Source organism: Cygnus atratus, chromosome 2 (assembly GCF_013377495.2).
Source record: "Cygnus atratus isolate AKBS03 ecotype Queensland, Australia chromosome 2, CAtr_DNAZoo_HiC_assembly, whole genome shotgun sequence".
Lineage (NCBI taxonomy): Eukaryota > Metazoa > Chordata > Aves > Anseriformes > Anatidae > Cygnus > Cygnus atratus.
In genome coordinates, this window is record NC_066363.1 from 70,540,969 (window position 1) to 70,564,365 (window position 23,397).

At 39.0% G+C, this 23,397-nt stretch overlaps 1 protein-coding gene across 29 annotated transcripts in view; it reads right to left on the minus strand.

Annotated features, from left to right (window-relative positions):
- Positions 1-23,397, minus strand: part of FARS2 (phenylalanyl-tRNA synthetase 2, mitochondrial) — a 258,563-nt gene that overhangs the window by 106,489 nt on the left and 128,677 nt on the right. For all 29 annotated transcript variants that reach the window (XM_050708627.1, XM_035560308.2, XM_050708636.1 and 26 more), the window contains one exon: positions 7,113-7,273. In XM_050708627.1, coding sequence (XP_050564584.1) covers positions 7,113-7,273 — 161 coding nt within the window. The remainder of the gene's footprint in view (positions 1-7,112; positions 7,274-23,397) is intronic.

Below are 23,397 nucleotides of genomic sequence, written 5' to 3' on the forward strand. Positions count from 1 at the left end.
TAAGCTACAAAAAAAAAATTCAACAAGCACAGCTGCATGTGTTCATCCAAGTTACTTTGCCATTTCTCCTCTAGTCCTTGACTTTTCTTTCAATTACTTCTGGACTCCTTCCTTCTTTCCCTCCAGGACTGAGGTTTTGGATCTCTTGGAGGAGGAAAAAGTGGAAGACTCCCAGTTAGCACAAGCTCCTCTTTCCACCCAAGCTGCTCACCTCCCTCACTGATCCATGGCCTTTCCCTTGTGCTGCTTCTGCATTCAGGCCACAGCACTATTGCACACTACTTAGCGGCAAAACCACCTTTGTATTACCTTTGAAAGGTCATGGAGATCAGGGGAGGTCCCCAACTACTCGAGAAATATAAGAGTTGTGCCAGACTTCAGAAAAGTCCGAAGAGACAATCCAGAGAACTAAATGCTGGTCAGCCTCACCTTTGTCCCTGGGAAAACTACAGAGTCCTCTTGAAACCAGTTTCTGCACAAACAGAGGAAAAATAAGTAATTGGGACCAATCAGCATGGATTTACCAAAGCTGAATCATGCCTGGCCAACTTGAATACTTCCTATGATGAGATTCTTGGTCCAGTAAATAGCGGGAGAAAAGTAGATTTCATTTATCTTGATTTTAGAAAGGTTTTTGACACTGTCTCAGAAAGAATTATTGTGCCCAAGTTAGGACATTACTGTCTGGAAGGCTGGACAAAGAAATTTGTAAAAACACAGTTTTATGGTTAGACTTAGAGAACATCAGTTAATGAGTTGTTAATGTCTTCCCAGTAGAGCATAAGTGGAGCATTGCAGGTGTCTATACCGGGACCTGTCCTGTTTCACATCTTTATGAGTGACCTGATGGTGGTAATCCAGTGTTTGCTCAAAAAATCTGCAAATGACACCAAATACTGGGGGCTGATAAACTCAGTAACCAGGTTGCCATCCGGAGGGGCCTAGACAGGCTGGAGGAATAAGCCAAGAGGAACCTTACAAAATTCAACAAGGACAAGTGTAAAGTTCTGCACCTGGGAAGGAAAAGCCCCCAAGCCGCAGCAACAGAATGGGTTGGAGACTGACTGGCACATTAAACTCTTACTGCCTATAACAGCTGTTTTCAAAGTTTTCACTGTTTCAGCCCTACAAGGCACTGATCACTCTTGGTTACATCCTAGGAAGTAAGAGATCTCTGACCTGAAACTATTTAATCATTTAGGATATGCTTGACTTTCAGAACAGGAACTAATCCATTGATTTAAATGGGACTACTTGCAAGTTTAAGGCTCAGCATGTGCTTCAGTACTTTGCCTGACTGAGGCCAGAGGGCTCGCGTTCCTGGAGCTTCAGTACCAGCACCGGCTACAAATGATACAAGAGACAACACCCTGATGAGAGAAGACTTGATGATCAAGCAATTTCTAATTCAATTGCACAGCTCAGTACAGTGCCTCCACAATGAAGATGGTATTTTTGTCTTCTTTCTCTTGCTACCCAAAATGAAAAAAGAGCTTCGCAATGTTCTGCAGAGTATACAGGCAAACCTTAGATGATACATAGCACTGTAAAGGTTTTATTGACATTCACTTAAGATGATCTACATAAGTCATTCATAAGAAAATTCAACCTTCCCAAAGTCAGGCCAATAAAATATTTATGCCACACTGTCATCTATTCTGTTGTACCTCCACATGCACACACACACAAACACACTTTATATATCTTCAATTACAGTAAAACTAATTAGACAATAAATCACAATTGAGGCTGTACCCCATTTGTTCAGACATCCAAGTTGAATTTACATACTAATGGTTGTGCATTTTTCTTTAATAGATGCACTATTAGAATGTAAACATAATAAATGAATAACCATTTAAGCATGGAGTTACCTAATCTTGATGAAAAATATCTGAAAATGTAGCACCCAGTGAATCTATTTATTCTTTTATTGGAAAATAAAGCTAATCACAGACTAAGAACCTAAATATAATTTATAGGGAATAGCATATTAATGATGGATCAGACAGACTCATTCTTTGCAGTGAATGTAGCAAGATCAATTTTTTTTGAAATAACTGGCTTACACGAGATGCTCTCCCTTTCAAGCACAGAATAAAGGACAGACTATGATTGTTGGATATACAGAAGTTTCCCCCTAGACCTGCAAGTGCATTTTATTTTCAGCATCTTCTACAGCTTCAGGACAAGCTACCTGTCTCCCAGCAACAATCAGGTATGTGCACAAGAAAGATGCACAGGGATGATGACTGTCTCAGTAAACCGAAAAGTACACAGAAACAAACAAACAAAAAAAGTTGCACTGTGTAACTGGGAACATGAGTGCTCATGTGTTTAGCAAACAGCGCAAACTGGACTACTGGATAAATCCTTTGTCATTAGAATAGGGGTCTAATTCCTTATGGCACACTGAGCAAAGGCAAATTGAAGTGAGTGAGGTTCAGCATTTGCTACCTAGCATAGGAGAAAGGCAAGCCCACCTTGTTTTCCTTCCTGTATAACAAATGACTTTTTTTTACACAACACCTTTATGAAGATATCCTTTTTCTCATCTCTGCTAACCTTGACTGTTCACTTTTCAAATCACAGACAGTTTCCTAGGTTAGGACCAGAAACACCATTTTGACTACAGCTGTGCTAGAGGTGAATGGGGCGTCACTTCAAGCTGCTTGTCAGCTCTCTTTACTCCACTGCCAAAGGTTACTGGCCCCTCAGGTCTTTGAGCAGAGTTGTTCTGGGAGTTCTGCCTATACTGGCTCCATCAGAATGATCCTGGTTGTAAAGTCTAATGTTTTAAGTAGAAGCTAAGTTTTCTGGAGGGAAAAAAAAAATAAAACACAACCGACTCTAGAAAGACTGCATGCGCAAGCAGATACAAGGAAGGAACAGCCCCTCAAGGTGATGGAAGGGGGTGCTGAGTAGCTGGTGGTGCTAGGGCTATTGCAGAATATAGCAGGGCTATTGCAGAATATCATAAATAACACAGAAACAAGGAGAACAAGGAGAAAGAAACTCTTATAATCTCACACAGGGGGGTCTGCATTTTAGCTAGGAATCTGGTCCAGATACCCTCTGTACTACTGTTTTCCTTAGAACAATATAAACATACTTCTGTCTGACCTCAGTCTGGGCCACAGGGCTCACCTGTGATCAAAATAATTATTTAAAACCACACCAGCGGCAGCAACCACTGCCAGTATCAGATGAAAGTGACTTTGTGAGGAGAAAATGCATCAGCAGTCAATTGACATGACATGCCACTTGCTCGCTGTGGCAGTGCAATGATGGAGGTTCCAGGAACTGTCCTGAAGTCCATTCGTCTTAATCAACACCTCTGTGCACACTGCACTTCATCTGAACTGTGAGTGTCTTCCTTCCCTAAATGTCATTTCATTTTTGTACCTGAGAGTTGTCAGCCCACAGACACATCTTTTTCTTATAAGAATTCAGGCTCATAACTGAACGAAAAGCAAATACATGCAGCTCTCCTCAGAGCTCTGATGAACAGAAATATAACACAGCATACTAGATCAGATCCAAACCATTGTTTTACTACGTTACGCCTTGCAGGTGCTCAGTTTTTCCTGCCCTGTCCATTCTCAGCTTTTCATTTCACAGCCTGAACAGTAGCCCTACACATGAGTGACTGAAGGCAAGTAACTAGCCTCTGATCCCCCACACTGCTGTGACTTGTGTCAAATTATAGCTGGAGTGGTTTAGGTAATCCTCATCAACACCACAGTCTGATCTGTGGGGAGCAGCCCTCTAACACTGCTTCGCTGAGTGACCGCAATGGTACAAGCACTGTCAGTTTTCTAGGCAGCTTTTTGACCCACTGAAGCCTACATGCATAAATTGATCAACTGATGACACATGAAGAAGCCTGACACATTCAGGCTGTTAAAAGGCTGAAAACATACTTTAAGTCTCAAGAAAATATTCAAATTAAATTCCATTTTTGAACAAGAGTATATTTAGCCCAGCTGTTATTAAAGGTTACTGCTGTTCACTGTGGCCTTCATCTGTTTGAAGAACATTTTAATGAACAGAAAGAAAAATACTTGTGTTGGTGGATAATCAGATTATAAGAAGGGATAGGGGGAATATCAGAAGGTTGAGAAGTCTATCTCACTTAAGCACATGAAGAATGGACATTTACCCAGGCCTTGTGGAACTGTAGGATTCAATCTGTGTAATGAAAGGCTCTCAAAACATCTGGTCTATCTTGGTTCAGTTCAGTCAGGCTGAAAAATACTGCATGGCCTTGCCTGTAGAAAATCAAACACTTTTCTAATATCCATCATGATTTCTTAAACATCAACACTGCAAGACAGCCTAAAAGTTTTCTTTCAAATAAAATATGAATAAACCATGTGATTCATTAATTATGTCTCTTTAGAAAGCAGTCAGGTGCAGAAGGTCTGCTAACTTGGTTTTACAGCATAACTGAAAAATAACAGAGAACAGAAAGAAAGAAAAACTGGCTTATTAACTCCCATCACCCAAGATCTAATGGTAGCACTGAATATTATTTCACAATATTCTCATTTGAAGAGTCACTTACCCTAAAAAATGCAATGCCAGTATGTTCTGGCAGTATGTTCCGCATTGAGTTCGAAAGCCTCAATATAAGACACCAGGTGAAAAGTGGATACAGGCTTTCTTTTAAACAACAACAACAACGACAAAAAATCAAGCTTGACACTAGTCACCTTTTATACTGAGAGACAGAGTTAAAAAATATAAAGTAAGGATTAGGGAGAATTATTCTGCCAAAACTGAAAACAGGACTTCCAAGTGGAGTATGTGTGCGTTTTTTATGGGGTAGAAAGTAAGAAGGAAAGAAGGAAAGAAGCAAAGAAGGAAAGAAGGAAAGAAAATGGAAACAAATTAAAAGGGTACCGAGAAATGTTTGACACCAGTGGAAAAAAAACACTTTCTGAAACATTGGCCAGATTCTTTCTTTAGAATGGAGAAAGAAGAGACTCAATTTATCTTTCCATCCCTATCCCACACTCCTTAATCCCCTAATTCTTCCACTTTTTCATTAGCCTATTTGTTGGGATATGACAACTGCCAGTGCATTAATGTGATAGAGCAACAGCTAATTGGCCAGTAACATTACTCCAGCTCTTCTCTATGGCCAAGTTAGAGCACAGTTGCAACCGATAGCTCCTTTTCCTTGAAGGAACTGCATCACATCTCCTGAATCATGTTATTACTCCAAAATGTGTTTCAACCAACAAGGCTCAATTTCATGACTATCTCTACAACATCAAATAATCAGATTTCTAGGATGCAGAACTTCTCTCCTCATTCCAAGTTGAACCAATGCCAGTTGAAAATAACCCTGCTCAGCAAAAAGAAATGCTTAAAGACCTTGTCACCACTCTCCTGTTGATGATGCAGTTAACAAGCAAAAAAGTGAAAAAACACATGCTGCTCAGCTAATGTTACCAAACAGCAGCAAGTGGAAAAAAATAGAGAAAGAAAGAAAGAGGAGGGAAAGAAAGAGAGGAGGGAAAGAAAGAAAAGAAGAACATTTCTATCACCTTCAGCTTCCTAAAAGCTGCTCTTTCCTCTGAGTTTACCATAGTAACCCACCCCTCTGTTACCTTCAGATTGGTTCACTACTCCTGACTTTATCTGAAGCTGAACATGAAAATGATACACAACCTAAAGAAGCAGTCACTCAGTCCTCTCTCTGGCTCACCTTCACCATCAGATCATTTCATCCTGACAATCTGAGCCTTCTCCCAAAAACCCAATCTACCATTAATATTAGGTTGAGACTTTGATCCTCAATTTTAAAGAAAGCAAGAAACCTCATTTTAGTTCCATCAGAGATCAGACTGCAATCTATAAACCAAGCCACAATCCATGTTCCTCAGGAGCAATGACAACCAGAAAGATACAGGCTGAAATGAAGGACACTTGAGCATCCTTTGTTGAAAAGAATAACATTCTGTAGAAGATGTAGGAAACCTACAGACAGACCCACCTTCAAGAAACATGGCAAAACCTGCCTTCTTTCTGTAAGTGATAACTACGATCTGACTGCCCCATCACCAGCATCACAAAAGCAAAAAGAAAAAAAATCTACTCAAACAACATTCTGCCTCTATCAGAGAAGATGTGCCAGAACTGCTATGAACTCAAAAATGGATGCTGCTACTGATTTGATGTAGAGACTGCTCAAATATCATCTCAGCATTATCACTGTTGATTTCCCCTTTTATATTTTCAATTGTTAAAAAACATAATCAAGCTGTTCACAAAGCAAGGAAAATGGTAAAAGGCAGCAGCAATAAGCATTTTGACGCTTTACTACTTCAGACATTATCAGACATCTACACAGCTGTCAGCTCAACTCTCCCAAAGACGGGTGATAACAGCTGACTTAAACCTTCCTGTGATGATACAGAAGAACATTATGGAAGTAACACTTCCACTCAATCCAGTTATGCTTGATTACTTTGCTACTACAAGAAGGAAGATAAGTTGCCAGCTTTGAAAGCAAGTGAAGCCTCAGGAGAGGAGTTACAAAAGAAACAGTAGTTGAACCTGCACTCCTCCCCCACTACCACTTGGAGGAAAGAGCCAACATACTGAAGACATTGGTGTGTGTTCACAAAGCATTTTGCTGATGTTAAACAGTGCAACTCACAAGGACTTCAACGAACTCAGAGTGAAAACAAAAGGGGGATATTGGGAATGTATTACAATATTTGAAGGGTTGGCATCAAACAGGTTTTTATAATGATAGAGAATTACAGCCCCAATTCAAGAATATACACAATTCAGACACAGGCCTAAATCAATCTCTATTCTGGACAGATTTAGAATTTAAATACAGGCTTAATTATTACTCAGAACAGAGATATTCACTGAGTATCAGCAGCAACTCAGAACATTATCTGGCTGAAAAAACGTTATCATCAAAAGCCTTTTTTTTTTTTTGCAGTTTATCAGTGAATCATGATAGTTGAAAAGCTGTTGCTTTAAAACCTAATTTGTTAATGGCACAGAATTTTAATTGTATGATATTCTCTAGGGCTACACGCACTTCTTACTGACAGAAAATTATTTTCATATACACATTACTTTACCTGAAATTTTATTTTTTGGCAAATGTGAGGCACAATAAACTGCTTCAAGAAGCGTTCATCTTCACTCCAGAACAGTCGGATGTCAGGAATATCGTACAGGATCATGGCCAGCCTCTCCAAACCCAAGCCAAATGCCCAGCCAATTTTATCCTGAGCGCCAGCTGCAATAAACAAACAAACAAGATAAAAATTCAAAAGCTTAAGTTCACAACATGAAAAATTGCTGATAAAACGTTCTCCTATCTCCCAAGAAAATTAAAAAAGAAAGGTAGAATGGCAAAACAGAAAAGCCTGCAAGCAATTGGCAAATTAAAGATCTACAGGCTTATGGACACATCCCAAGCAGCAAGACTGGGCATATCACTGAGTCCAGGACTCAAAAGTAGGAATAAAGCTGCACCCTTTGCTCTCTGCGTCCAAAGTTTCAGAGTCTGAGAAATGCTGCAGAACATTACACAACACTTTACTATGCTCAGAGCTCAGTGCTTCACATCCAACTTGACTGTGTTTTACAAGATATGTAACCATGAATTTCCTGTTCAGGGTATTTCATGTGGGCTGACAGACCAGCCAAGCCTATGCAGCATTAACATCATTGTCAACATTTGAGAGGATCAAAATTGCCTCTTCTGAGGCACCTAGAAGAAGCAGGGCAATGGCCTTCAAGGCCCCATCACGCTGGCATCACACCTCCAACCAGGGAGCTCCTGGGCTGCGGCCCCCACGGAAAGCCACCGCCCCTCCACATACAAAAGTCTCTGTTATGCAGCACTAAATATAAAAAGACAAGAATATTTCCTACAGAAGAGCTTTACAGATATTAATGATGCAACATTTCTGTCAGGAAATATTCATACCTTCTTAATTTACAGAGCAGAAACACTGAGTTATTAAACAGTGGGTTTTTTTTCAACATCAGGAACCATCTCCATGTTTAGGCATCATCCCACCAATTTTCAACAAAGCTGAGAGCCCAGCAACTCTGCAAAGGCTCACAGCTTTTTCAAATTTAAACAAATGCCTTAATAAATGCACTTAGGCTGAAAGTGCACATGTGACAGGCTTGCCAGCAGAACCAGGGAGGTGATTGTCCCCTTGTACTCTGTTCTGGTGAGGCCATACCTCGAGTACTGTGTTCAGTACTCAGAAAGAGTAGTAAGGCATTGGAACAGGTTGCCCAGGGAAGTGGTGGCGTCACCATCCCTGGAGATGTTCAAGGAAAGGTTGGACCTGGTGCTTAGGGACAAGGTTTAGTGGGTGACATTGGTGGTGGGGGGATGGTTGGACCAGATGATCTTGGAGGTCTCTTCCAACCTTAATGATTCTGTGATTTCCCATCAGCACTAGCAGTGAGCTCCCAAGTCATATATCACTGTGCATCCCACAGCTATGTCATTAGACCAATGCTCTACCTGCACCCCCCCCACCCCACCATCCGCTCCAAGTATTAATTTTAGCAAATTTTTTGGAAGCTTGAACTTCGCAACTTCCCTACCATCACGGAGGAGGCTGGAGGCAGAACTCTACTTTCTGACTCCCATCTCTTATCAGAAAGGAGACAAGAGTGCTCCCATTATTTGGGGATTGATGGTATTCTGGGGTACGCTGTCATGTTCAATGATGAGAGGGAACAGTTCAGAGCCCTGCTTAAATAACAGCAGGCATAACAAGTTTGGAAAAAGAGACACAGTCATCACTTTGAGTCTTTTAATTAACCTGAATCTACTTATTTACCAGGTCACCAGCAGAACCCACCTGTGCCTGATCTAGAACCTCAGAAGTATTGTGCTGCCACGTGAATTTAGTCAACTTTGTATCAGTACTCCCCAGAGCAGTCTGGATGTTCTGCCTTGTCCTTCCTAGTGTACTCATAGGTAAGACTTTGCACTTCCTGACATTTTAAAGCAGACAGCTTAAATATTGAACTGTGGAATTCCTGAGAAACAGAGGAGCGGGCACAAACTCAAGAGGTACCAGTTTATGTCCTCATGGCAGAGCTGCTTGAACTGATATGCTTAGACCAACCAACCGTCCCTGAGCTAACCTGACCCTATAATCCATGCAACATTATATGAAGAACTGCAATATTCCCCATTGTCAACTGAATTATTTATGGAGAAGAGATAGCCACTACACAGAATGTATTGAAAATTAATGCCTGGGAAAGGTTTTAAGCTTCATAAGTGTAAACCAGTAACTGTTTTTTTTTCCGAGCTGAAAATACTTTTTCTCTCCATACTCCTGTATAGAGGAAAAAAATTATATTCTTATGGCTAGGAAGAAGAGGAATAATTCACTGCAATGATGTTGCTTCCCCAAAAGTCCAGCTTGTCTTTCTTAGAGCATCAACTCACGAATCAGTAGCAAAACTCCTGTTCATACGTGTATGGAAGTTTCTGCTGTCTGATTAACACAATCCATCCCCCTCCCTCAGGGCTAAGTAGATCAGCTGAAGCAATAGCTATGAGGGTCCTGAAAAAAACACTGCTGCATCCCCACAGGGGCATTCAATCAGACACCTAAAGATGCCAGGTTGAGCAACAGTGTTAGTTGTTTCATTGATGCTCATTTAAGTTAGTATGCATGATAGGGGTTGCTGATTCTCCTTCCCCACATTACTGATGATTACTCATAGATCTGAGAGAAACAAAATGGATATGACAGAAGATCAGCAGAATGGGTGCGTATTCTGTAAGGCAAAGCCTTACATCTAAGTCTTGTGCTTTTAAATTATTTTGATACAAGAATGGTTTTCATTGTAACTCTTTTAGCTCACACTTTAAGGTTAACATACAATATTCATACCTAATTGATTTGCTATGCATTTTAATTAAGTAATGAATGTTTTCATTTTATATCAACTTCTTTTTTTTAGGAGGACTAGGTCACATTATACTACTTTGCATTATGTATCACACATACAAAATTTTACCCAGCTATCTGCCTAGCAGCTCAGAGCACTGGCATCTGAGCTATGAATAAACACCTGTCTGCTGGGTGATCCTTATACAATTATCAGCCTTCAGAACACAAACTTCTCAAGTGCCAGAAGTCCATATCAGTGAAGAATTCCCCTCTCTTCAGACAGATGAAAGAAAAATGCAGACTATTGGAATTCCTCCTCAAATCAGCACTAACAAATAAATCTCCACTACGCCCCGCATCTTCATTTATTTTGCCTCTGGTCTCTTCTCCAACTTCCTGTTTGTAAACCTCCAAGTCAGTGTAGCATTTAAGAATATAATTAACTTAAAGCATTTTTAGAATTACCTTGGGGAACTCAACAAGACTAAAGCACAGTCCTGAACATTCTGATTGAAAATTAAAAGTTAAACGTGCAGCTAACTATTCTGGTGGGTGAGACCACTCCAAAACGTTTTATAGCATATATATTTTATATAGTTTGGATTTTGGCAAGTAGAACATGAAAAAGTTGAGCTAATGTGAGTCAACATGAAAAAATGAATGAACACAAGTAACTTTAAACATGACAGAAATCAGGTTGAAGTTCCAACAAAGAGACCTAGCCAAAGTGGCAGATTTCAGGGACCTGGTGAGGCAAATATAGCATCACTACTTGAAATAATGCAGCCCAGTGGAGAAAGCATTCCTGACAGTCAAGCTTTCCCCATCTAGCCCTCAAAGGTTTGTATGCTGCCAGGCTCCTGCTGCCTGGCATGAAAAACTTGACTACCCACCAGAATAAAATTGCTGGAAGTGTTGCATGTCAGGTGGCCAAAGATGGAAAAGGAAAGGATAAAACAATTTGACTGGCTTCCCACACTAGCAGCTGACACAGTCCCATCTGACTGAAAAAGAAGGTTGGATCATTACAACTGTCTTACAAGGGAACCCATCTTCTTTGAGAAGTCACGTCTAAGTGTCCTGCCCCTAAGCTTTCAGACCAGAAGAATCAACGAACCTACTTAAATCTAGACCAATCAAGCCATTCTCCAAAAAACTTTGCTAAATGAAAGCTAATTTGATCAAACATATTTAATTCACAACTGAAATGCAAAAAAAGAAAAGAAAATAAAGTCAAAGCAACATTTATTTGCTAATCTTCAAAGATAAAGCTAGAACTACAAGAGCACTCCATCATATTAATATCAACCACTTACTGTCTGTGTCTTACAATACTATTACTAGTTTAAAGTACTTCAGCCAGGATGGGAAGCTTCATAATTCCTCTGTGAGACATACACAGTCACCCACTAGAACTCATGGATTATATCCACTGAATCCTCAGAAATACCCACAGACAGAAATGTTGAACTTCACAAGGAGAGTAAGACATGACATTTTGTACAGTACAAGATTTTTAAGGCATATTTTGCAATACAGTGTTAGGAACAGGTTGACAAAAGTTTTTTTTTTTTTTGTTATACACTTCAGTCATGCTTATTTTTATATCTATGCTGGCTTTTATTTAACAATTTTTGCAACTCCTGTAAAACTGCCAATAAAGAAATCTTACTTTCAACAGAGCCTAAATTGGGCCTTCAAATTGTTATACTCAGCAGTTACTGAGAAGTGAAAGAAATTAGATTTTGATCTTGGATTGAGCCAAAGTCAGAAGCATCCAACAGCCTGCATACAAGGTGTTCTTCACAAAATGCCCAGAAAGGAATGTATCCAAAGTGGGTGTAGCTAAAAGCTGGGATGGGGTCTAGAAACAAATACCTGAATTTAGTCTCCTGCTTTCGGTCCAAACCATGTCTGTTACTGAAACAAATTCATGGCGGGTAGAGAGGTGAACAGATTCTCAAGGATACAGACACTACATATCATGTTTTATAAGACAAATCAGTGCTTTAAACTGAGTTGAAAGTAATTTACAGACATAATGAACCCAGGCAGCCCCGAACACAGGCTCAACAACTGCACTGAATGAAGCACAGCATAAAGTATGGCCTTACAGTACACTGCTTTGATTCATCAATGGAAAACAGGACAAGAGAAACCAAAATTAAAGGATATAGACTTCCTCCCACGCACGAATCAGAGAAAACAGGTGAAACAAAACCTTGGCCACAGCTGCTATCTAGCAATGCACAACACCTCCAAATGGGAAGTGTGCTTCACAAGCCTCAGTTGCAACCACATGCTCTTACCCTCTTCTCAGACATCTTTTCTGTTTACTTTCCCATGCAAAACAGTAACACTTCAGCCATCTCCAAATGGTACCTCAACTATTTGTTCTTATTCATTATCCTCAGCTTCCTTTGTCTTCTTCTCTATTTGCACATTCAGCAGTTGTACCTCAACAGATCACCAAAGAGCTCTCTACCTGAGCATTAGATTTTACTGTGAGTTCACACGAAACTTCAGACCTGAAACAAAGGCCTATGTCCACATTTGAGCTTTGTGTGGTTAATGGACATCTTAAGAACAAGGGTTTGAAAAACAGCTCCTGCAGAATAAAGATTTGCTTATTATTATAGACTAAGAATGCATATTCTACATGATGGCCACAGCAATGAGGTAAACTATGTTTACCTGTATTAGAAAATCATTTAAAATTGTTTCCTACTTCAGATACAACTCCCATATTTTGGGAGTCCAAGGTTTTATGCGGAGAAAAAAAACACGTAAATAGTAAGGTGTGAGTCCAGTAAAGGAGAGCTTATGGAAGTACAAGGTCAGGTGGCTTGGATAGTAAGAAACTGAGGCCAAAAACCTTACTAAAGTTTCCTTCTGAACTGCTCTCTTCAGCAGAAGCAAAAATCAAAACTGTCATATTATCCTCTAACTCTGTTAAATTGATGTAGTCAGGCTCCCATGTGCAATCCAGTTTAAATTACCTTCTAAAATAAGGACTTGGCTTTCAGACTGTGCATGCTAAGTAAGCCACTCCTCAAGAACTCGAGAAAAGAAGTAAACATTCAATTATGCCTATTTTGCGGAAAAAAGAACTTATCTTTCTAAATCTCAAATGTGGAATAATTTTCCAACAATAATAGTCACTTTGAGACCACAGCTTTGTCTCCTGGGTCAGACTGATCTGTTTTGTTCGCTTCACTTGAAAACTAAGCAAAAAAAATTTAAAGGCTTTGATTGAGTTTTTAATATTTATGTTTATTTTTGTTCCACAATCAAAATAGTTTGGTACATACTAAAGGAACAGCCTATTTTAAAAATTTCTATCAAGGGAAGCCATCCACTAGACTCAACTTTCTTTTAATATGTAATTAACACACATTTTACCATTTTTGCTAATATTCTATCAAGCCAAATAGCTTAGAGGAAAACATTTCTGGTCAGGAGAGATGGATGACTAGAGTGGAGAAGGGCAGGAGAACCTGATTAGCAAGAGGAGGATTGAACAAACCAAAGAAGAAGCTTTTTTTTTTCACCTCAGTCTGTCATTTTTATTTTCCAGTTCTTTTGTCTTTCTGCTTCCGAAGTTATCAATTCCTCATTCCTTCTCCCCTGCTCCTATCCATCTGCTTCTCTATGCCTGAGTCCACGTCTCCCATTCCAACAAATATTTCTAAGCACTCCCAACAGATTCAATGACAAAAACTACCATTAAATGGAATTTTACTTAAAAATTCAAGTATTTTTTCGATATTCGTAACCACACACTGCTGTAAGGTTCAAGCTTTCAAATGATGAAAGATAAAGTATCCACTTAATTTCCAAGTGCAATGCAAGATATTAGTCATTAACTACAAACACGGTATACGGTTTTTCTTTTTCTCTGTACTTTAGCTCACAGATCTGAAAAAATAACTTGCTTGGTTTTCTTTTTCCTTTCTTTTTTCCCTCTTTATAGAGAGATATCTCAAAACTGGACACCCTCCATGGAGGGCAGTACAATTTGCTTTCTTAATTTATGTCACAGACCACAAAAAAGGGTTGGCTCCATGGGTTTATTTCCCCTGACATTGCCTGCAGGTTTCAGTACTGCTCTTTTTGTTCTGAGCATGTAAAAGCAAATTCCATTTCCTTTCTTAATGCTTTGTTCATTCAGGGAAAAGTTGAATTTTTGGGTTGTTGGGTCTTTTAATATCTTTAAGTACTCTTAAATCTCCCTAGACATTGTGGCCATATAGGTTTGAAAAAAATGTAAGTCATATAGAAATACACAAGGGACTGCCATTTGTTGGAAAAAATAAGTCTACAGTATAGTTCAAAAATTCAATTATGAATCTCATTTTTCAGGCTCATAAATACAGCTGGACAAATTCGCTCATATATATTCACTGTCCCCAGATGAAAGTTTCTCCCCAAAAGCTCACCAATACCTACACTGACTGTTTAGCATCTTTAGAAATGGTCTTTTCTTTAAAAACAACTAGCAAAGCAAGGAACAACAACATAAATGTGATACAACCTTCAAGAGATTAAGACATTCCCAAAAGATACAGAGGCAGCAGTTTATATATACCACAGCACTGAATACTGTTTAGCTTCTGTTTGATGCTGTTCAAAAATCAGAACAGTCAGAACCCTTGTACATATCAAAAGGTTAGAAACTGTGTTCAGCTCCTAGCAGCACAGAGTCATGGTTACTCTGAAACTGCACAGTAAATTCAACTTCTACATTCAGGCACTGATCTTGCATTTTGTGATTCTACAGTACCTATCCTAATAACGCCCCAGACTCCTGACTGGGGGTCCTTGGCTCTACATTTTCTGAAATTAACATACAGATAAGGTTTACAAATTAACTTCTACACTCTTCTGCCACAAACTTGTTCTTCAGAAAAAAATCAAAAAAGCCATGATTCACGTAGGCACCACCTGCCTTGTCGCTAGGATTGGATTCTGAAGGTCCCAAGTACACACAACTCATTTATTTCCAAAACTGCAGCAGGCAAGATGAAGCTAAATGTATCATCATGTAGCACAGGCTGAATAATCTTTGATCAGAAGCATTAAAGCCAATTCTCCTTTCTTACCACAGAATTACTCCACCGCTCCTGTGCTACAATGATTCCAAAGGCTTTTCTTGCTGATATCTCATAGAGAGATTGGCTTTCCAAGCCATGCCTGTTTATTGATCTCCTGTCTAAAAAAATTCAACCACAGAATATTATTGGTTAAAATAATTTCTGTCAATAGGTTTCATGTTATCCAAAGATACGGATGAGCTTTAAATATATAATTACAGGAAGTAAGTAGTATGTGAGATCGTACACTGCGAGAGAATGATGTAGATGCATAGGGTCCTCCTGAACTTGTCTCTACATTACTCCTGAATATAATCCTTCCAGCTGGCATATGACCACTTGCAAGTATCTGTCTGCACCTATAAAACACCTATGGATGTTTAACTAGTCTCACGTACAGTCTGCACACAGAGCATGGTTAAAGCAGAACGCATACAGCTATAGCAATAATGGACATTTCAGGAAACTCTTGGTTCTGTACCTTGGGAAAAGGCATAGTGAGCCACGGCCTGCTCTTCTGCCTGAGACTGAAATCTCCTCTATTTCTTCTCACATATTCCCAGCAACAATAAGATGGAGCAACACTTGCACTTAAAAATAAATTTCTTTAGTCTGTAGCGTACGGCTTGGCTTCTGTGTGGCCACGATCCTTTGAACTGCGTGTTGTGGGAAAGTACTCAAGTTCTGCCTAATCCAATGCCTGTCCAGCGACATGGTGGGGTTGTGCTGTACTTCCCAGCACTCTTCTGGGGCAGGAATTGATGGGTTACATTCAAGACAAAACAATTCTCCCTCTTATTCAGTTCATCCTTTGAAATTATACCAGCTCACTAACAACTTGATGGCTACTAATCTGTTTTTCTTACATTTTGGGATGCTTTCAGGAGAAAGTAGAGATGTCTGTAAAATGCATAGGATATCTGCAAGAAGATGCTGAGCAGAAGCATCATTCTAGGGGATGCCTTCAGCTTCTTCACCAGTACACGTTGCTAGGTATCTGGTCTAAGTTGGTCTCTTGAACTCTACTGTAAATGGGGAATGAGAAACACAAATGGCAATTCATTATCATAAGACATGTATGGATAAAGCACTTAACTTTTAGACAGGTAAACCAGATGAGATGAACTGGACCCCATGTTTCAATTTTAGCTTGAATTCTTACCATGAAATAAGCATTCCTGTATGATTACAGGACAGAGAACAATAATCCTGCATGTCAGAATAATCACCACACATTAACTTCTCTTTTGGATTTCTCTCTCAGATTTCTTTCAGTTAGTTTCATGATTTTTAGCAACCTTTCATGATTTAGGAACTCATGTGACACAAATACAATAGAAATTGCATTTTGAATACTTTCTTGTCCTTCTCTCCCTCTTCTTGCACTCCACAAAATGCCTATCGCCACTGTTGTGGTTTAGCCCGGCTGGCAGCCAAACACCACACAGCCGTTCGCTCACCCTCCCCCCTCCCTCTCCAGGATCGGGGAGAGAAACGGGAAAGTGAAGCCTGTGAGTTGAGATAACGACAGTTTATTAAGACAGGAAAATTAATAACAACAACAATAATAATAATAATAATAATAGTAATAATGTGTACAAAATAAGTGATGCACAATGCAATTGCTCACCACCCGTTGACCGATGCCCAGCCTATCCCCGAGCAGCCGGCCCCCCCACCCCGGCTAGCCACCCCTATATATTGTTCAGCATGAGGTCAGATGGTATGGAATACCCCTTTGGCCAGTTTGGGTCAGCTGTCCTGGGTCTGTCCCCTCCCAGCTCCTGCTGCACCCCCAGCCTGCTCGCTAGCAGGACAGAGCGAGAAGCTGAAAAGTCCTTGGCTTGGTGTAAGCATTGCTCTACAACAATTAAAACATCAGCATGTTATCAGAGCTCTTCTCATCCTAATCCAAAACATAACACCCTGCCAGCTACTAGGAGGAAAATTAACTCTGTCCTACCTGAAACCAGGACAGCCACTTTTTAAAAGATAGTGTAATGTATTTCATCGGCTTATCTCATTCACCAGTAATACTACAGGATCACAGCCAGACCAACATACTATTCTTGCTTACCAGTGTAATATTTAGTTACAGACTAATTTTAACCCACCATCTCCATATGAAGCAGGTGAAAATAAAACAGTGAACTGAGAGGAAGCAACTGTTGTTCTTCGAAGTTCAAATAAACTTTTTTCCCCTCTAATTTCTAACTCCTATGAAATTCTTGAGCAATGGCAGCAGCACATCTATTTCTGAAAAACAATGTTTTCCTAAAAAGTAGCACAAATTGTATTACACTTTGGTTTGAAGGAGTTACATACAATACAGTCTTAGCAGCTTCTCTACTATTTGTAGTTGAGGAAATGTGACATTACAAAATCTCATGTTAATAAAGTAAAAATTACACAAGAAAAGCTTAATAAAAACAACATAACACACAAGGAGAGGTTTTACTTGAGGCCCTTGAAATAATTTGTGGAAGCACCTTAGTTGTACATTTTGAACAGGCTTCTTGTCCACTCTTGTCACGAAGCTGGCAAGGCACGTAAAGGATAACAGAAACAGATGCAGAACCAAAAAAATATACAAGTGAAGCAGATTATGCTCTGCGATTCTTTCTAGCAAAATGACATGACTACAGGAACACTATAATAAATGAAATCAATAGGAAAGGAAAAGAATCCTACAAGAACTTGCTTTTCCCTCAGGGACTAATATCTTGACAAGATTCCACTGCTGTTCTTATACCTTCAAAATGAAATTCATATGTAGTCTTTCAATGTACACTTCTAAATCTCCCTTTTATGCTATCTCTCTCTAATAATATTTCCTAGCAAAGTGTATCAATAGCAAAACATCCCATTTCACATGCAAGACAGTTTTCCCAGGGATGACAGGCAACCAGGGAAGTACATGCTTTTGCTAAAATGAAAACTAAAATCTTGATTTATTAGACAACAACAGTGCAACCCCAAAATATGGTTTTTAGACAACAGCAATGTGCCCACAACAGAGTGAACTTGTAAAACTTGTTTTTCTTATAAAACTGGATGAGATTCTTCTTAATGATGTACCTTTTCATCAGGAAAGCACATCTGCATCAGCACAATCTCAGCAGCAAGTTGGTTCTGCTGGAATCAAGTGCATCAATGGCAAACCTACACTGGCCAACCTCTCCAATGCTGGGCTGGGGAGTGACGCACGCACAGGTTGTGTGCTGCACTAAATTACTGATATATTGATAATGTCCAGTTGGTACCACACACACGTGCCCATGTAAACATAACAGCATCCCACAGATGAGCTCTTGATGCATTACTGGAGTTACAGCTGGTGAGGAGTGGTACTGCTAACTACCAGGAATGAAGGGAATGTTCACTGCAAAGGGATGTCTTGCAGGATAACCCCATAACAACCCTCTTCCTAGGTATATGCACAGAACAGAGTAGAGAACAGTTCACTCTTGCACCAGGACCAACAGCACAAACCAGAACAGTTTATTTGTTTTTGAAGGAGTAGGGAATTTCCCCAGAAAACACATTCAAAGAAGGCAAAGACTGCAATTTAAAGAGCTCCAACTTTAACAACTGCCTGAAAAAATCATGATTCTCCCACTATGGTCATAGAACCCCCCACTTATATCTAATATTTCGTATGTGTAATAATTAAAGAGGTACATAAACACAGAATTACTCTACAAAGCTTGTAATTATATTGCACTGATGACTCATAAGAACATGATAATATACAACAGAGTATCTCCATTTTACAGTTTTCATTTTAAAATGAGAAAATGGCACACACAAGTGAGCCTTAATACTTGTTTTTTCAATGAAACATTCAGATATTCTGAAATGCTAGAATTAAGGTTGCCTGAGGAATACTAAGTTGCCCTCATCTTAGAAATACATTAACTATGCTGTCTTCAGTGAGACATTCAAGTATTAATCTTTCCACAAGACCTTGTTCTGTTCAGCATAGAGAAGAGGCAGCAGTTAGTGATGACTGCTTGCGTTCCTTGCATTGCTGAATTATGGAACCACAGGATCATAAATGGTTTGGGTGCAGTATAGCACCTCTCTCCTTGGTGGCTCCTCTATCACTTGGAGAAGGAAGTTATCACCAACACATTCCAGGAACCTTCTGGATTGCTTATGTCCTGCTGTGCTGTCCCTCCAACAGATAGCAGGGTGGTTGAAGTCCCCCTTGAGGACTAGGACTTGTGAATGTGAATCCAGGTGTACACGTACCCCAGATTACTCACATATTGAGCAGAATTCAAAATGAGCTCTTGAAGACATTATTCTTTGATGAGCTTCCCAAAGCAGCACTCAGTTACATAATATTTGAATTTTTGAAAAATATTAAGGATTTTTTTTCCACATCTCGGTGAGCTGAGAAGGTATTGCTATCTCTTGTATTGCAGATTAGGAATTTGGGCAGGGAAACTTTAAGATCAAAAGCGCCTACTAATTTTGCTCCCAATCTGAGATACCTGGGACCCGACAGCTCTGAGCATTGAGCATTACATAGTCTTTAGTATGTTCAAAGTATAGTTCCCTATTACTACAGCTGCAGCTGTGAGAGGACTCAGTACTTCTGCAAATCAGACCCCAAAGTCTCAAGTCAGGCACTGAGACAGCAAAAAGCCCACAGGTAGTGGCCACATATGAAAGGATTGAGACAGGAGATGTTCCATCACTCATCTAGGAACTTTTTTTGCTCAGGAAAGAACAGAAGTCTTAGCAGCGTTCACATGCATGGCACTGTCCTTTTTTGCTGTCCTTTAAGCCACCCATTTCATGATTTCCACCTATAGCCTCAGTGAGGCAGAAGCTTGCAAGGGCAGCATCCTTCACCCAGCACTCCCAACTCATACATAGCTTTTACTACAATGAAAATGTACAATGGAGGTGAAAGGTTATTGCTTTGCTTATGGGGTATTTTAATTCAGTGCTAAAATATTTAAATAAATTAACAGAGAATACTACTCATCAACCTTTCTTTCTGGAGGAATGAATATATTAATAAAAACCATTTATCTTGCTCTGTTGAAAAGCTGTAATTTAAACCCCTTATGAAGAGATTCTTTTCTCAAAATAAAAGTCACTATTTCTCTAACTAATGTTCCTTTAAAATGGTTGGTAATTAATTTGTTGTTATGCACTGAACTTAATTCTGGGGTACCACTAACTGCCACTTAAAGAAATGAATGACAAATGAAACGTTAGACTCACTAATTCTATAATTCCTATGTAATGACAATTAATTAAATACTATTTTGCACTGGGAAAATTTTTAAGTGCTAGATAAAGGGGCTCCTATGATTTTAAGATTTACTCTCATGATCAAATTGTATCTCTTACAGCTATCAGAAATAGAATTAAAAGAAGATTCTTCTTAAAAAAATAAATCTAAAGGTAGTTCTTAACTACATCTTGTTTCTTTTACGTATTGAAAGTTGGCAGCAATTGCTATAGAAACTCCTAACTGCGTTAACTTTTGCCCTGCACTCAGTTAGAGAAGTTCATTTTGAACACCAGTCCCACTTGTCTGGAGAATCTGAAAAATATTAACATTAGTTTTAGTGGATAGATACTAATTGGATTGTTGCTTTGTCACTGTGTAAATTTTCAGCGACCTTTCCAAAAAGAAATAACAAGTCAATAGAAATTGTTTCTTCTTGACTTTCTCCACCCCCTTTTTTTATTATTATTATTCTTAAACAGCCATATGAAGTTTCTTAATCTTCTTATTCAACTATATACATTTATTTTTATTTTCTTTTAAGGTAGAAAGGATAAGGGTTTTCATTTTTGTGTTTCTGTTTTGATTTTGTTAGTTTCCTACTTTTCATTCTACTTTCATGGACGTTTTCTAAGTTTTTATCTCAACTAACCTGTTCAGTATTTAAGGCAAATAAGATCAGGTTTCCAGGACTAAGTACATTAAGAGCTCTATCCCCTCCTCGAGCTGAAAACAGGACAAAAATGCAATGACAGAGGGGCCAGCTTTCAGCGGCTGATTCATCTTGTAAAGAAATGACATCTCAATACACATAAATCCATTTATGTCCACATATCCATTGAACGTACCGAATAACTATTTGTAAATACAAGTTATGTCAGCGCATCTACGGACAGAAATTGAATCTGCCCAAATCCTATTACTTGCTCTGCACTCCAGCACTTGGAACACCCTTCCCTCTGGTGGGTTAGGGCTCTTGGTAACAGTGGAGAAAGAGCAAACCCAGGATCATTTTTAAAAAAGGTGGCACGGCCAACTCTAGGAATACTCTGCCTCCCTCCTGAAAGCAAACAAAGACTGTACACAAACACACACAGCATGGGAAACAAGCAGGAAAAATGAGAAGTCTAAGCACAATTGCAGAGTCATGACCTGACAAGGATTATAGCCATAGTAGAACTTACTTGACTGCGGTGCTAGAGTGATGGATGAATGCAGGCTTCTTTTTTTGGAGATTTATGACTTGACTGAACAAAGCCCTGGAAAACCTGTATCTGCCTCGACTTGCTTTGATCTGGACCACAGACATCTGGATGTCCCCTTCAGCCTACAAGATCAGTTCATGGTGTTTCTTTATTATTATTACCAAAAAACCCCCAAAACACCTCAATCACATGTACTCATCCATTTAAGTATATCGCAATGGGATACTTACAGGGAAAAAATACACTTACGGGATTTTATGGGTTTCCGCAGGTTACTAAAGATACAAGATATCCATCTACACAAGATACTAAGTTTTGCATAGGATTAGCTAACAAGGTAAACTGCTAAGGTTCACACCAAATAACATCTATGCAATCCCTGGGAATCCTGTAAAACAGTATTTTTTGCTTTCTTTCCTAAGATCCCTATTTGAATTTTACATTAATATTTTGGAAAGCAGAAGCCTCATAGGCGTATGATACTTAACATCATAATCCTGATATAAATCATCAGCCATTCCAATCAACTAGATTCCGATGAAAACAAACAAAAACTCCTCAGACAAAAGGTCCTCTCATTTGTTCAGCAACCACTGCCCTGACTTTGATGCCATAATTTCATTAATGGGAATGGTTGGGAAACTCTCACATCACTGACAGTATCTAGATTTCCACTATGAAAAAAATGAGCATGAAAAGATGTGTCCTAACATATAGTAAAAAGCAAATTAGAGATCTTTGGAAGATGCACTACCAAAAAAGGCAAAGCAATGCATCCTTTTCTGGCTAAATTCCCTTGACATTTTTATTATCTTGTTATTATAATCTGTAAGGAGAAAAAAAAATATATATAAGCCTGTAAAGGTACCTGAATACACATTAGCAATGCCACATTCATATATTTGTTTGTTAACGGGAAGCTGGCCATTTCTATACTATGCAATGAGTTTGGATTGAAGTTAAACATGAGAATTAGTAGCAGTCATCAGATGAACACATACGTACATAAAACCAGTTAAACCAAAGGGGATTACATGCTGCAACTCCTCCATTACTAATATGGGATTGGAAAATTGATAATGCCAAGCAGAAAACTCCCCTACAAGGAGATCTCACCATCTGGCTTATCTCAAACCCAAAGGGACTTAAACAATAAAAGATAATAATTTCCCAACAGCAATGCAGCAGTGCAGTGTGGAGGACAAGAACCAGCCAGAGCCTACAGAGACCAGCATTTTTTATAGCAAGGTCCTTTATATTTTCCTACAAACATTAACCCTTAGGGAAACACTACGAAATAAGGCTATGATTAACCTTATCTTAGAAATGATTAAACTTGAAACGTACCAGTTATTTCCACAAAGAACCCAAATCATTAGCGAAGTGAATAATACAGCTCAGAATTGGTTTCTAGAACTGATAGGTGAATCATGAAAACACACTTCAACAGAAGTTTGCGTGCTCTATGCCAACTTTGCAAAGCTTTTGAACTTCTAAATGTATTAAATTCTACATCACAATGCTGCAGAGAGAATTTTAATTAGACGGCTTTAAATTACTTCACCTAATCAATTACCTACTCATCCTGTTTGTGAGGAATTCGTTACAACAAACCAAAAAAAAAGTAGGAATCCAGAACATGTGTTTAAGTTTCTTAAATAGTCTGTTTTATCAAAAGACACCGACTATAAATCTTCCTTACTCTGTAACTCAAGATCAGCCATATAGGAATAAGTTATACTTGATAAAAACATGGCATTGCAAGTGTGTAGTATATTGTATGTGTGGGATAACAAGCATTATCATATTTCACCTTATCAGTTAGCTGATTTGTGTTTGCAGTTAGAAAGAATGCTAGAAACAAATACATGCAATACTTGGCTATCACACTTGTCTACTGTAGATTTTTCTGCACAGGTTTCTCTGTTACT